Raw genomic sequence first — 15,945 nt, 5'->3', positions numbered from 1 at the left:
GCTGCAGCTCCCTCCATAAGTTTTCTATAGGATTAAGATCTGGAGACTGGCTAGGCCACTCCATGACTTTAATATGTCTTTGTTGCCTTGGCTGTATATTTTGGGTCATTGTTGCGCTGGAAGACCCACCCATTTTTAATATCTTTGTGGAGGGAAGGAGGTTGTCACTCTGGAGTTTACGGTACATGGCTCCATCCATTGTCCCATTGATGCGGTGAAGTAGTCCTGTGCTCTTAGCAGAGAAACACCCCAAAGCATCATGTTTCCACCTCCAAGCTTGACAGTGGGAATGGTGTTCTGTGGGTCATAGGCAACATTTCTCTTCCTCCAAACATGGCGAGTTAAGGCCAAACAGCTCAATTTTTCTCTCATCTGACCACAGCACCTTCTCCCAATTACTCTCAGAATCATCCAGGTGTTCATTGGTAAACTTCAGATCGGCCGGCTGCACATGTGCCTTCTTGAGCAGAGGGACTTAGCGGGTACTGCAGGATTTTAATATATTGCGGCGTAATGTGTTACCAATGGGTTTTCTTGGTGACAGTGGTCCCAGCTGCTTTGTGAAAATTAACCAGAAATATTACTTCAGTCCCTGACTGGAGTACTGTGTCTAACAAGCTACACAAAACTAAGATGCGCCAAATTCATTAACGGTGTTTGCCTTAATGAACGTGGCACATTTTATTCCTGAACACCCCTCATGACTGGTGTGTGGAATTGGTGCCAAAGACCTAAAATATTGAACTCCAAATTTATAAAACTACATATGAATTTTCCTTTAAGAATGTTGCATCTTGCGTTTTACTTCTTTGCAGAATGTTATTATTAAAGGCAATCTGTCATTAGATTCATGTTGTTGATACCACAGGCAGAATGGATCAGTCTGACTGTACAATGACAGCCAGGTACAGTGACTTATTCTGAAGAGCTATGACACTGCAGTGAAAACCTTTTGAAATCCTTGATAGTTAGCTGACTAGTCTCTCCACATGTGTATACATAGAGAGACCTGTCAAGCAACGTGTGAAGTACAAGGATAAGTAGTAGTCCAGATTAATACATGCGTACCTGCAGTTGCGCAGCCAGGTTCGGATTCATACTGTCCTTGATCCAGCAGCAAGAATCTAACATATTACCCTTTTAAAAACAGTGTGTCCACCCATATCCTGTCCACTGCCATTAACTTGAGAACGGCGGCAGCTATAGGCATAGAAGTGGTGTCTAGGTATAGTAAAGTAGTCATGCGCCACGCAATGAAACCACCTATAGTGCCACCTGGTGGAAAACAGAGTTAGCATTTTTATCTCGAAAACGGAACGAGAGAGAGAGGGCAAAAGTGAACTAAGAAAATTGTAGGGCATCATCAATTCAATACGAATCGACACCTTGCATACAGACATGCTATATTAAACCCATGACCCCCCCCCCCCCCAAAACGTTGAATGCTGGTGACGCATATGGCGCTCATTTAACTTTGATGCTCAAAGTGGCCACTGTCAGCTGCAATGCACATCTGGACTCTGGACAGTATACTGTATCTTGCTGCACGTTGTGCAATATGGTAGGTGATACATTAGCACAACCATCTGTAATACGTCATCGAAGGTCCTGCAATGTTGGTGGAGGGGTCGCATACACCTGCTGTTTGATATGACCTCACAGAAACAAGTCCAATGGGGTTAGGTCAGGTGAGCGTGGAGGCCACTCCCCGCAGCCACCATACCCTATGACTTGTAGGAAGGTCTCCATGAGGTATCGCTTCACGTCCGCAGCCTTGTGAGTTTTACACATTCTAATCATAGCATGTCTGTATGCAAGGTGTCGATTTGTATTGAATTGATGATGCCCTACAACTTTTTTTAATTCACTTTTTTTTTTTTTTTTTTTCCTCTCTCTCATTCCGTTTTCGAGATACAAATGCTAGCGCCATTGTTTTTCGCAACGTGGCACTATAGGTGGTTTCATTGCGTAGCGCATGGCTACTTTACTATACCTAGACACCACTTCTATGCCTATAGCTGCCGCAGTTCTCAAGTTAATGGCGGTGGACAGGATATGGATGGACACACTGTATATAAAAAGTTTGTAAAATTATGCAGAAAGAGAGGTTATTTGTAATTTTTTTTTTTTTTTACGGTTTGTTAGTAATGGTGTCATGCAAGAATTAGTATTCTTATGGTTATGACCCGAAGTATTTCATAATAAAAACAAACTAAATTTTTCCATTATTGGCTCAATATGCTTCTCATGGTTATCACCTATGTTATAATAGCATAGCTCCCAACCGTCCCAGATATAGTGGGACTGTCCTGATTTTGAGACTCTGCCCCATGTACCGGCCGTGACCTATATGTCCCACTCCGCCTTTCAGACTCCACCCTCGCACTCTCTCCTCGCCTCATGTTTCTCCCTCATGTCCATGTGAGCAATTCCTTAACGCGAGCAGTACAGACAGAGCCGAGCGCACTACATGAAACTACTGACTCTGTGCTGGTGCTCATGTATGAATCCTCCCCAGCATTTAAGCCTGTGCGCTTCTTTCTAGCTTTTTTTTTTTTTTTTTTTTTCCTTCTGACTACCTGTATGTTTGTTTGCTTTTCACTGCTTCAGACACATGGGAAAGTAGGACATTGAGGAGAAGACAGTGTAATCACCACTTGTTTTCTCTCCTGCACAGCACTTGTCCAGTAATTGGCAGAGATAGAAGCATCGGCCACAGCTTTTATTAGCTTATCGATCGCATGGTCTCCTGTCTGGCAGAGCAGAGTTGCTCGCTCCTGGGTGCCCGCCCTGTTCAGCTTTGCTGGGTCCTGGGTGCCCGCCCTGTTCAGCTTTGCTGGGTCCTGGGTGCCCGCCCTGTTCAGCTTTGCTGGGTCCTGGCTGCCCGCCCTGTTCAGCTTTGCTGGGTCCTGGCTGCCCGCCCTGTTCAGCTTTGATGGGTCCTGGCTGCCCGCCCTGTTCAGCTTTGCTGGGTCCTGGCTGCCCGCCCTGTTCAGCTTTGCTGGGTCCTGGCTGCCCGCCCTGTTCAGCCTTGCTGGGTCCTGGCTGCCCGCCCTGTTCAGCCTTGCTGGGTCCTGGCTGCCCGCCCTGTTCAGCCTTGCTGGGTCCTGGCTGCCCGCCCTGTTCAGCCTTGCTGGGTCCTGGCTGCCCGCCCTGTTCAGCCTTGCTGGGTCCTGGCTGCCCGGCCAGTTCAGCTTTGCTGGGTCCTGGCTGCCCGGCCAGTTCAGCTTTGCTGGGTCCTGGCTGCCCGGCCAGTTCAGCTTTGCTGGGTCCTGGCTGCCCGGCCAGTTCAGCCTTGCTGGGTCTTGGCTGCCCGCAAAACCGCAGTAAAAAAACGCAGCATGCGCACAGGGCCTTGGAAATATTTTTTTCTATAGATCCCTTTATCTATGCTAGTGTGTACAGGGACAGTTAGGCAGGGATTAGCAATATACACCCAGACCTGCTCGTGGTTCTGGGTGCATATTGCACCTGACAGGTTCCCTTTGACTACCTGCCTGCTCTGCCCGGTGCTGATCTGTGCCGGCTCAGCGCTATCACGGACGGCTCCAGCTGGTGATTCTGCAGCTGCATTTCACCTCACTATGGATAGAAGTGAGGGAAGTGCTTCCCATGATTTCAGCAGACAAGTAGAACGATTAGTTTACAGTATTCTCTAATTGCTTCTTTTAAACAAAATCTTAGATGAAATATCTTTAATAATAGAGTAGACCTGTTATATAATGTGAAGCCTTTATATAGTGTCGCTTTAGGGGACAGATCTGCTTTAAACTAGAATATTTTAAGCTACAAAATTCTAATTTAAAAGAAATACTACCATGTTTGCATTAAGAATATAATTCATAACTTGTAAATACATTTTTTTTGTTTTATAAAACAATGTGATGGTCAGTGCTGAATAAGTGGAGTGGATATGGGTGTGACTGGGTGTGGTTGAGGCATGGCCTAAAATCACCGCTATGCGCCCCATACTCTGTCCCTCCTTCCCTTCTTTGACAGTTGAGAGGTCTGCATATATAGTGGAGCTCCAGCCCGATCACTGTTTCTACTAGCCCACTAGCTTCCATTACATCTGGTAATTCCTCACCCCTATTAGTATTATATACTCCATAACTGCGAATTGAGGCTGCTGTATTCACAGAATTTTATTAACTAGGAATTACTGTACAATGTGACTTTGTTGACAAGCGGATATTCTCAATTTTGTAACGTGCTAAAAAGAGGTCCATGAGCTAAAATGTTAGTATTATACAGGGATTAGTAGATGATGCTGTGGACAGTAGACTCGCAATAGCATTTTTCCCATGTCTGCACATCCATATCTGCGTGAACCTACCTTAATGGCGTTCTCAGGTTCTCTGTCCAGATTTTTCCCACTTCATAGTCTCGGTGGCAGTTTTGTAACCAAAGGACCCTAACTGCACTTTCCACCAATTCCCATTTATAAGCTGTAATGGCAACCTGTTTGCTTCCAGCTAAAAGCATTAAATGTACAGATCTCACTTTCCTGGAACTTGCCTATTCTATTCCTACCTAGTGCATTCTGCAATCCTGTGTGTAATCCTAATTATTTTTTCACTGTTTTTCAGAGGTTTTGATGTAGTACCAGATTCTGAGGTCATTGAAATGTATCAAGGTTCCCATGTACCCCTGGAACAGATGAGCGACTTTTATGGAAAGGTGAACTTTATTAATAAACTTCTTTCTATAGAACTATATCTGTATTAGACCACTTTCACACATCAGTAAAAACAACTCTTTTCACTGATGTGTTAAAGCTCCATATGTCCCTCCGTGTGCCGTGATTTTGGCACACGTGTGCTCTCAGTGTGCTATCCGTGATAATACACAGAGGTCTACTCACCTGTCCACACTCCTGCTATCCGTGGTGCTGATATCTCCTGCTCTCCTGTGTCCAGCCGCTGTGTATCTCACTGCTGCAGCTATTTCCGGGTGCATAACTGCATATTCATGAGAATAATGAGCCGACCTGGAAACAGGAGACAGCAGCGCTGGAGAAGGTGAGTATAAAAAACTTTTTATTTTAAATGTATGTCATTTTTCTGGTACGTGTTTCATGTATCACACCATAGTGTGGTCCGTGGGACATCAGCGATGCCAGAAAAAAACTGACTTGTCTCCGTGCAGAGCGCACAGACGTGTACGCCACGCGGAAACTTGTCAATGAAAAATCACTGTGTGCACAGAGCCATTGATTTTAAAGGGTCTGCGTATGTATGCGATAAAACAGTAACATTGCTACAGTCAATTCCTCAGCAAATCCTATGGGTTTTAAAAAAAAATGTTGTGCGCACACTGCGGTGTGTGTGTGTGTGTGTGTGTGTGTGTGCACATAGCCTTAGGCTGCTTTCACACATCCGTTTTTTCCTGTGCGGCACAATCCAGCGCTTTGCAGAAAAGACGCAACCGTGTTTTTTTTTTTTGTTTGTTTTGCATAGACTTATTTGTGCCGCATGGGCTTGCGTTCCGTCCGTTTTTTGCCGCATGTAGCAGATTTAGCCGATGCGGCGGCCGGATGGAACGTTGCCTGGTACGTATTTTTTTTTTTTTTTTTTTTTGTCCGGCAAAAAAAAAAACGCATCGCGCCGCATCCGGCCGATGCGGCGCGATTTGCAATGCATGCCTATGGATGCTGCATGCGGCGTCCTGCGGCAACAACCGCATCCGGCCGCCGCATGCGTTTTTTTTTTTTCCCTTTGCGCATGCTCAGTAGCGTGCCGCAAGCGGCAAAAACCGGACAGGCCGCATGTAAAAAAAACTTATGCAAAGGATGCGGTATTGTCGCCGCATCTGTTGCATAGGTTTGAGCCGGATTGGCCGGCTCTGCTAAAACCGGAGGTGTGAAAGCCGCCTTAAAGGGAATTTGTCCAGCCAAACTGACAGTATAAACTAGGCACCTAGCCTATTAGGGGATCTATCCCCTTTTAAAAACCGCACGTCCCCAACCAAGAGTGATCGGTGCACCCTTGGCACGGCCACGAGGCTCCTGCTCAGTTCTGCCTCACTGGTGGTTGACAGTGCTTGCTATAGCTTTCTCTCCAACCACCAGTCAGTGCATTGAGCTGGCTAGCCATTGAGATGGGGCACCGAGCACCCGAATTAGTATATTACACTTACAGTTTATTCAATTTGAACAAAACATTTTAAAGGGCCAATATTTATTTTATTTTTTTATCTTTTTTTTTGCTTGATTGAAAGCCCCTATGTGCCTAGTTTATACTGGTTGACAGACTTTCCTTAAACTTTAGTGATTATTAATGCATTTGTTTATTGTCTGAGCTGGCCATAGAAATCCAATAGAAAAATAAAATGCATTGTAGATCATAAGGGCCACGAGAACTAGACCTGATCTTGAATTTCTATTGACACAATCTAGTATGTATGATCTAATCAGTACTCTACATATGGTTAGGGGTAGATCACAAATGTGCCCCATTGTCTTTACAGAGCTCAGAAGGGAACACTTTGAAGCAATTTATGGACATATTCTCCTTACCAGAGATGACTCTGCTGTCCTGTGTGAATGACTATTTCCTAAAAAACAACATTGATTATGAGCCTGTGCATTTATATAAAGATGTAAAGGTATGTAATAAATATGTCCATAGAAACCTATGCAATGGCGGTTGGTTGAGTAATAAAAAATGCACACTTATTTTAATGAGTAATAACAATAACAATATGACTGGAAAACCATAGTGTATGTGTGTATATATATATATATATATATATATATATATATATATATATATGTATGTATGTATGTATGTATGTATGTATGTATGTATGTATGTATGTATGTATGTATGTATGTATGTATGTATGTATGTATGTATGTATGTATGTATGTATGTATGTATGTATGTATGTATGTATGTATGTATGTATGTATGTATGTATGTATGTATGTATGTATGTATGTATGTATGTATGTATGTATGTATATATATATATATATATATATATATATATATATATATATATCACTCACACTCACACTCACACACACTACAGACCAAAAGTAGTTTGGTCACACCTTTTTCATTCAAAGAGTTTTCTTTATTTTCATGACTTAAAATTGTACATTTACAAAAAAGTGTGAAACAACTAAAAATATCTGTTTATATTCTGTATTCTATTGTGGAGGCCAGGTCATCTGGTGTAGCACCCCATCACTCTCCTTCTTAGTCAAATAGCCCTTACACAGCCTGGAGGTGTGTTTGGGGTCATTGTCCTGTTGAAAAATAAATGATGGTCCAACTAAACGCAAACCGGATGAAATAGCATGCCGCTGCAAGATGCTGTGGTAGCCATGCTGGTTCAGTGTGCCTTTCAATTTTGAATACATCCCCAACAGTGTCACCAGCAAAGCACCCCCACACCATCACACCTCCTCCTCCATGCTTCACAGTGGGAACCAGGCATGTAGAGTCCATTCGTTCACCTTTTTGCGTCGCACAAAGACACGGTGGTTGGATCCAAAGATCTCAAATTTGGATTCATCAGACCAACGCACAGATTTCCACTGGTCTAATGTCCATTCCTTGTGTTCTTTAGCCCAAACAAGTCTCTTCTGCTTGTTGCCTGTCCTTGGCAGTGGTTTCCTAGCAACTGTTTTACCATGAAGGCCTGCTGCACAAAGTCTCCTTTTAACAGTTGTTCTAGAGATGTGTCTGCTGATAGAACTGTGTGTGGCATTGACCTGGTCTCTAATCTGAGCTGCTGTTAACCTGTGATTTGTGAGGCTGGTGACTCGGATAAACTTATCCTCCGCAGCAGAGGTGACTCTTGGTCTTCCTTTCCTGGGCTAGTCCTCATGTGAGCCAGTTTCTTTGTAGCGTTTGATGGTTTTTGCCACTGCACTTGGGGACACTTTCAAAGTTTTCACAATTTTTAGGACTGACTGACCTTCATTTCTTAAAGTAATGATGGCCACTCATTTTTCTTTACTTGGCTGCTTTTTTCTTGCCATAATACAATTTGACAGTCTATTCAGTAGGACTATCAACTGTGTATCCACCAGACGTCTGCACAACACAACTGATGGTCCCAACCCCATTTATAAGGCAAGAAATCCCACTTCTTAAACCTGACAGGGCACACCTGTGAAGTGAGAACCATTTCCGGTGACTACCTCTAGAAGTTCATCAAGAGAATGCCAAGAGTGTGCAAAGCAGTAATCAAAGCAAAAGGTGGCTACTTTGAAGAACCTAGAATATAAGACATATTTTCAGTTGTTTCACACTTTTTGGTTAATTTCATTTAATTTGTTAAGTATTTCATTCCACATGTGTTAATTCATAGTTCTGATGCCTTCAATGTGAAATCTACAATTTTCAGAGTCCTGAAAATAAAGAAAACTCTTTGAATGCAAAGGTGTGTCCAAACTTTTGGTCTGTACTATGTAAGTGTGTATATAGATATATATTGTGTGTGTGTGTGTGTGTACATACAGTGTATGTATGTGTGTATATTTTATATATAATATATATGTGTATATATTTGCAATGAAAGTGCATACAAGAACACAGGTGTGCATCATTGAAAAGAATGTACAGCGAGTGAAATATGTATTGAACACTTCACCAATTTTCTGGTAAGTATATTTCTAAAGGGGTTATTTTTGTTAATTTCTCAGCTGATGTTGGTAATAATCAATCCAATCCACATAGGCAAAGAAATCAAACCATAGATGTCCATAAATTCAAGTTATGTATAATAATGAAACATCATAGCACATGTATTGAACACGCTTATTGAAAAATTTTGCTATATCGCAAAAAAGCATTTGTTGGTGATGACCGCTTCAACATGCCTCCTGTATGGAGAAAATGGTTGCATGCATTGCTCAGATGTGACTTTTGGTCCATTCTTCCATACAACAGTCTTTAAATCCTGACGTTTCTATGGGCTCCTTCAAGGAACTCTGAGCTTTAGTTCCTTCCATAAATTTTCTATTGGATTCAGGTCTGGTGATTGGCCATTCTAGCAGCTTTGTTTTCTTTCTCTGAAATCAATATAGCACTTCCTTGGCTGTGTGTTTGGGATCATTGTCTTTCTGAAAGGTCTACCCTCATTTCATCAGAATCCTGGTAAATGGCAGCAGATTTTTATCAAGAATGTTAGGTACATTTATCAGTTTATCCTTCAATGATGAAGTTTGCCCATGTCGTTTGCTGAAAAATATCCCCACACAATATTTGTACCTCCAAACTTCACTGTTGATATGGTGTCTTTGGGGGTTTCATCCAATGCCTTTTGGCCTCCAAACATGGTGTGTGTTATAGCATCCAAAGAGTTCAGCTCTGGTCTCATCTGACCGGACTATATTCTCTCAGTATTTCACAGGTGTGTTGAAATCTTGTTGCACAAACTTTAACCCCTTCATGTCCGATGACATTGATGTACCTGTAAAAAAACAAAAAAAAAAAGCCCAAAACCTGCCAATCGATAGCATGCAACTGCTCTATTTAACTGCTTCATTGCTGGTCTCATAAGTTGACAGGCCAAATATTTAATGTCTTAATGACCAGTGAAGTATATTTGTCATCGGTTGTGTTGTGCTCGCATCTTTCCTGGCCCTTGACCGCTGATTTAATCAGTCATCAAGTGCCTCCAACAGCAGTTAACCATTTAAATACCACTGTTAGTCTCTGACAGCTGCATTTAACACGCACAGACAGGAGGCAATGATGGGTGGGGTCATTGACATGCTTCATCACGTGACTGTGGGGCTCCAATAGTTTGTCCCGACATCTGTGGTTCAGCTGATGACCCCTGTGCCTGACATTACAATCTTCCTGCGAGCAGGCATTCATAGGAGATAGTGGGGGAAAAAAGTAGATATATAATTTTTTTTTTTTGCTATACAGAGTAGGACTGATGCACTGCTCTGTATAGCACAGGCGATGGGATGATTGCAGCTTCATGTCCCATGTGGGGACTTATAAATACAATAAAAGGTGAAGGGAAAAAGCCTACATACACATGTTCAAATCATACTCCTTTTTGTTCCGTTGGAAAAAAAAATAAATACACATTTGGAATTGGTGCGTTCAGAAATGTTCAATCTATCAAAATATTAAATTAATCTGATCTGTAAACTGTATTACAAGAAATGAACTCCAGAATTACAGGTTGTGGGTGTTTTTTTTTTTTTTTTTTTTTTTTTACCATTTAGTCATCATGGTTATAAAAAGCTCTCTACAGGTGGTCCTGGGCTCTTGGACAACTCTTAGGCCAGTGATGGCGAACCTATGGCACGCGTGCCACCAGGGGCACGCTGAGCCCATTCTGGTGGCATGCGTGCTGTCGCCCGATGCTGCAGCTTTGATCTGCTAGTGCAGTCGCGCCGGCAGTTCAAATCTGTGTTGGAGCGGAGGAGACCTTTCTCCTCCGCTCTGACACTCCTCCTCCCCCAGGCTGCAGTGTGTTGCCTAGGAGACGGAGGAGCGTCAGAGCAGCGCCAGCGCCGTCTGCTGGCCGCGTGGGAACTGAAGACACAGCAGCGCGCAGCGGGGGAGCGTATGCAGGTAAGTTGTGTGTTGCGCTTTTTTTTTTTTTTTTTTTTTTTTTTTTATAACTCGTGTGCGGCAGCGCCAGCGTGGGGTGGGAGAGGGGGAACGCACATGGCAGCGTGGGGGAACGCACATGGCAGCGTGGGGTGGGGGTGGGGGAATGCACATGGCAGCGTGGGGGTGGGGGAACGCACATGCCAGGGTGGGGGTGGGGGAATGCACATGACAGCGTGGGGTGGGGGAATGCACATGGCAGGGTGGGGGAACGCACATGGCAGCATGGGGTGGGAGAACACACATGGCAGCATGGGGTGGGGAGAACATGCATGCCAGCATGGGGGGGGGATGACATGCATGCCAGGATGGGGGGGGGGGATGACATGCATGCCAGGATGGGGGGGAAACATGCATGCCAGGATGGAGGAAACATGCATGCCAGGATGGAGGAAACATGCATGCCAGGATGGAGGAAACATGCCACGATAGGGTACATTTACCAAGAAGGGGTACATTTACCTGGATGGGGTAAATTAACCAGGATTGGGAACATTTTACCAGGAATGGGGTACATGCCGGGATGGGGGAACATTTACAAGGATGGGCAATATGTCAGGATGGGGTACATTTACCAGCATGGGGGAACATGTAAGAATGGGTAACATTTACCAGGATGGAGGACATTTACCAGGATGGGGCCATGATGGGGACAAATATACCAGAATGTAGGAAATCTATATCAGGATGGGGGACATGTTTACCAGGAAGTGGCCAGGAAGGGGACAGAACTACACAATGAAAGGGGAGTGGAGCCACTCGTACGTCTTTATGGTATTTCGAGATGTTCAGACTTTGAAATGTAGATGTGGATTACAGGGTGACATCTGATTGCATTCCAGGCTAAAATCTCTGTCTAATATGCTGCAAATTTTTCCAGAAAGATCAATCCAACTGCTGTGTCTGGAAAGGGCAGGGGCTCAGCTTCAATGTGTGGTAAGCATGAGCGTGATAGCCCTGCTGAAGAGAAGACGGCAAAGGTAAGATTAAAATCAATTCTTTATATAATAGGATTGGTTGGCACTTCGGAAAAAAAATTGGGTTTAGGGCTACAGTTTGGGCACTCGGCCTGTAAAAGGTTCGCCATGACTGTCTTAGGCTATGTCCGCACTTTACGTCGTCCTAGTTGCAGTTCTAAACGCATCCTCTGGCAGAAATTGCTTTTGCCAAAGTTGCTTTTGACCACAAAATCGCGGTAAATACGTGTGTTTTTTACCTCGTTTTTAGCCGCGTTTTTAGCGCTTTTTACCTGCGTTACCATTGCTTAAAGTCAGATGCGTTTTGATTACAAATACAATGCTAAATAAAGTTTAAACATTCAAACAGTATGAAAATAACGGGAAAAATGATAACAAATATATCATGATTAAATCATGCTCAAAATAGCTAATTTTATTTAAATTATAACTGTTTTCTAATATTTATGCATAAAATAACGTTAAATTATGTTTTTTCATTAATTTAATTGTCAGACTGTGTGTGTGTAAAGGGACATATCATGCCCTTAATATAATGTCAAAAAACCGCGTACGTTTATTTTGTCAAAAAAGCATGTTAAACGCTGAAATCTTGATTTAGGATGCATTTTGAAAGTTCTCATTGACTTCAATGTTAGCAAAAAGCTGCCAAAATGGCAAAAACAATTGACATGCTGCTTCTTTAAACGCTGAGTTTTTGCCAAATTTTCTGCAACTAAAACGCTGCTTTTTTAACTGCAAAGTGCGCACAAGAAATCCCTATTTCCCATAGACTGTGCTTGAAAATCAAAACGCATGCCTTTTGGCATTAAAACGCTGCAGTTCAAAACGCTGCGGAAACGCAAAGTGCGCACATAGCCTTACGAGGAACACATGGTTGTGGCTGGCTTATGGCAAAATGATCTTTCCAGCAGCGGTATATGGCCCCACCAGTCCTCATTGGAACATCAATTTAGAAATTCTTCTGTAAAAACTGTCATCAGTATGTTTTCCAACAATAAGGTTGCAAAGATCTTGAAACAGCTCACTAATATTCAAGTTTTCCCCCTTTTTGGCATTTCTCACTATTACACATCATTACATTTATGGACATCTATGGTTTGATCTCTTTGCCTCTGTGGATTGGATGGGTTGTTGCCGATATCTGGTGAGAAATTCATGTCAATATTAGAATTTTTCTTTACTTCAAAAAATAGTGATGTGGTCAATACTTAATTTAGCTGCTGTATATGCACGAATTTGGCAAATGCAATTGGACTTCGTTCCAGTGATTGTTTAGATGTTTAGTTAAACAAGTTGTTTTTATAGACCCAAAAATTACACTTGGGGTTCACTCACACTGGCGTATTAAAAAAAGAAAACAAACAAAAAAAAAGTCCCGTTCTCAACCAGAATGGGACGAGTGAAATCTGTATTGGCATTCTGTAACTATGCGATTGCAATGCTAGCGTTGTGTTTTGTTTTTTGTTTTGCTGCTCGTGTGGGTTTGTGTGTTTTTTTTGTTTTTTTTTTTTTGTTTCGTCTTTTCTTTTTTTTTTTTCTTTCTCAGCAGCTATTCAACAATCAGGAGGTTACAGGAGTGTATGTATTTATATATGTGTGTGTGTGTGTGTGTGTGTGTGTGTGTGTGTGTGTATGTATATATATATATACAGCTGCTACTCATGTACTGTTATGTACAGGAGCATTTACAGTGTTCTCTGCTACATGTGTGAAATGTATTGAGAAAAACGGATGTCACTAGGTGATGGTGTATGTGCCGTCCGTGTAACTTTTTTTTTTTTTTTTTTTCTCAGTCCGATTTGAACTGAGAAAAAAATAGCAGATTGGAGCTGCCTCATTGCTTAATATTGGTCCGAGTGCAATGCGAGATTTTCTCGCCATTGCACTCGTGCGAGTTAATCGCAAGTGGGACTCCAGCCTAAGGGGTACTTTGCACGCTGCGACATTGCAAGCCGATGCTGCGATGCCGAGTGCGATAGTCCCCGCCCCCGTCACAGATGGGATATCATGGTGATAGCTGGCGTAGCGAACATTATCGCTACGGCAGTTTCACATGCACTCACCTGTCCTGCGACATCGGTCTGGCCGGCGAACCGCCTCCTTATTAAGGGGGCAGGTCGTGCAGCGTCATAGCGACGTCACACGACAGGCGGCCAATAGCAGCGGAGGAATAAAGAGGATTAAACCTGGCTCAACCACCTCAACCACCTTTGTTGCAGGTGCTCTGGAGAAAAAGTCCATATACAAAAAGCGACTCCGGCACACTGAATGAAGCGATGAGAAGAGTCAATTATGTGCTCAACAAATTTTTATTTTTTCGTTATTTTCATAGAAGATATAGACATTGTCCGACGTTTCATGTGATGCCTTGGATGTATATTCATTAATGAGAAATGATACATATTGTATGTAGGGGCCAAATGCCTGGACACCTTATCTCAGATAACCGCTTGCATCACCATATGTGTTGTATCACTTTGAAGGTACAATGCACCTGTGTTTTAACTATCATGGATAAAGTTCTAAATACTTAATGGACGGACTGGATGTGGGAAATCCCATAAATACGTGGCTCCCAATTGTATCATTTCTCATTAATGAATATACATCCAAGGCATCACAGATAACCTCTTGATTATTTGAGAAACATTACCTTCTGGTGCTCCTCGTGAATATATTTTTCTAGTACAATAGATATAGTCCTTGAAAAAAACCCACAGGGTTGAAACGTCGGACAATGTCTATATCTTCTATGAAAATAACGAAAAAATAAAAATTTGTTGAGCCCATAATTGACTCTTCTCATCGCTTCATTCAGTGTGCCGGAGTCGCTTTTTGTAAATGGCAGCGGAGGGGCGGAGATGAGCAGGATGTAAACCTCCCGCCCACCTCCTTCCTTCCGCATTGCCGGCCGGGACGCAGGTAGATGTTCCTCGCTCCTGCGACTTCACACACAGTGATGTGTGCTGCCGCAGGAACAAGGAGCAACATCGGACCGTCGCAGCAAGGTAATTATGGTTTTCGCCGACTCTACACCGATGATACGATTACAACGCTTTTGCGCTCGTTAATCGTATCATCTAGGCTTTACACACTACGATGTCGAGAGCGACGCCGGAAGTGCGTCACTTTCAACATGACCCCACCGACATTGCACCTGTGATGTCGTAGTGTGCAAAGTGCCCCTTAGGCCAAATACAGCTGAGAAAAGAAATTGCAGTTTCTCATTGAATAACATTGGTCCTACTGCAATCTCTTCTTCTTCCCCTTTTTTTTTTTTTTTTTTTTTTTTTCCCTTTGCATTCTTCCGAGTTATACGCCAGTGTGAGCGAGCCGTCAATCACTGGAACAGTGATAATTCTTATACCACACACTAATAGACTTTCATGGATGTGGAATTTTCTACATGACAAGGTCACATTCCAAATAGCGACGTTATGAGCGCTGGTCCTTGACACCTGCACATTGGGCCTTGAATTGCGTTGATGAAAAGTTAATATTAGGTTGTATAGGCTTTTAATCTCCATTTATTTATTTTTTTCTGTAAGAGGGAGGGTAAATCTTATTCCATGATTAGTTCTACGGGACTGTATAGAAATGGGTCGAGAGGTTTGGCCTTTGTCACATTATAACTGTATTCCGCACAGGATGCAATTCGAGATGTTCATGTGAAAGGCCTGTTGTACAGAGCTGTGGAGGCGGACATCGGTAAGTAAAGCCTTCTTCAGTTCCCTTGTTGAGACCAGGCACATGAAGTGCTGATCTGTAAAAATGTAATGGGTTGCTTGTGAAGCATCGGATCAGCTTTGCTGGATTCTGCTTGACTACTCACATTGTTTTATTAGGCTCAGCAAGGAGATTATGTCTTTATGGCTGTTGTGAAATCGCTGAAGACTGAACTTTATACCGTTCCAGTTTGCAGCTGAGACCTGACATTAACCTTAAGGGTTGAACTTTAAATGACAGCTACACTTTAAAAAAAAAAAAAAAAAAAAAATGTCAGTGGATATACATATTCTACATACCCCTGTTAAAATGACAGTGTTTTTCATCTAAAAAAAATCATGCTAAAAAGAATAATTTCAGAACTTTTTCCACCTTTTTTAATGTCACGTATAACATTGTACAGCCGAATTGGTTCAGAGACAAAAACAGTTGCACTTCACTAATTTTGTGGTGCTGAAAACCAATGATGCTTACATTTTGCTGATTGATGTTAATTTTCAAGATCCAGAGGAAGTTTTAAAGGGAATCTGTCACCAATTTTTAGCGTATGAGCTAATAGCAGAACCCTGCTCTGCGTCTGTGCTGCATTGTAACAAGTTGTATATTATGTTCTTACCAACCTGTATATGTCTGCTGGTAATCGGTGT

The 15,945-nt window shown here is 42.6% G+C and overlaps 1 protein-coding gene across 2 annotated transcripts in view; it reads left to right on the top strand.

The window, feature by feature from the left end:
- Positions 1 to 15,945, top strand: part of NT5DC3 (5'-nucleotidase domain containing 3) — a 95,320-nt gene that overhangs the window by 30,412 nt on the left and 48,963 nt on the right. For both annotated transcript variants that reach the window (XM_075344718.1, XM_075344717.1), the window contains exons 5-7: positions 4,590 to 4,680; positions 6,469 to 6,606; positions 15,220 to 15,280. In XM_075344718.1, the coding sequence (XP_075200833.1) occupies positions 4,590 to 4,680; positions 6,469 to 6,606; positions 15,220 to 15,280 (290 nt within the window). The remainder of the gene's footprint in view (positions 1 to 4,589; positions 4,681 to 6,468; positions 6,607 to 15,219; positions 15,281 to 15,945) is intronic.

Source organism: Anomaloglossus baeobatrachus, chromosome 4 (assembly GCF_048569485.1).
Source record: "Anomaloglossus baeobatrachus isolate aAnoBae1 chromosome 4, aAnoBae1.hap1, whole genome shotgun sequence".
NCBI classification, from domain to species: domain Eukaryota; kingdom Metazoa; phylum Chordata; class Amphibia; order Anura; family Aromobatidae; genus Anomaloglossus; species Anomaloglossus baeobatrachus.
The sequence above is the reverse complement of the archived record's forward strand: the minus strand, read 5'-3'. Positions and strand labels throughout refer to the sequence as shown.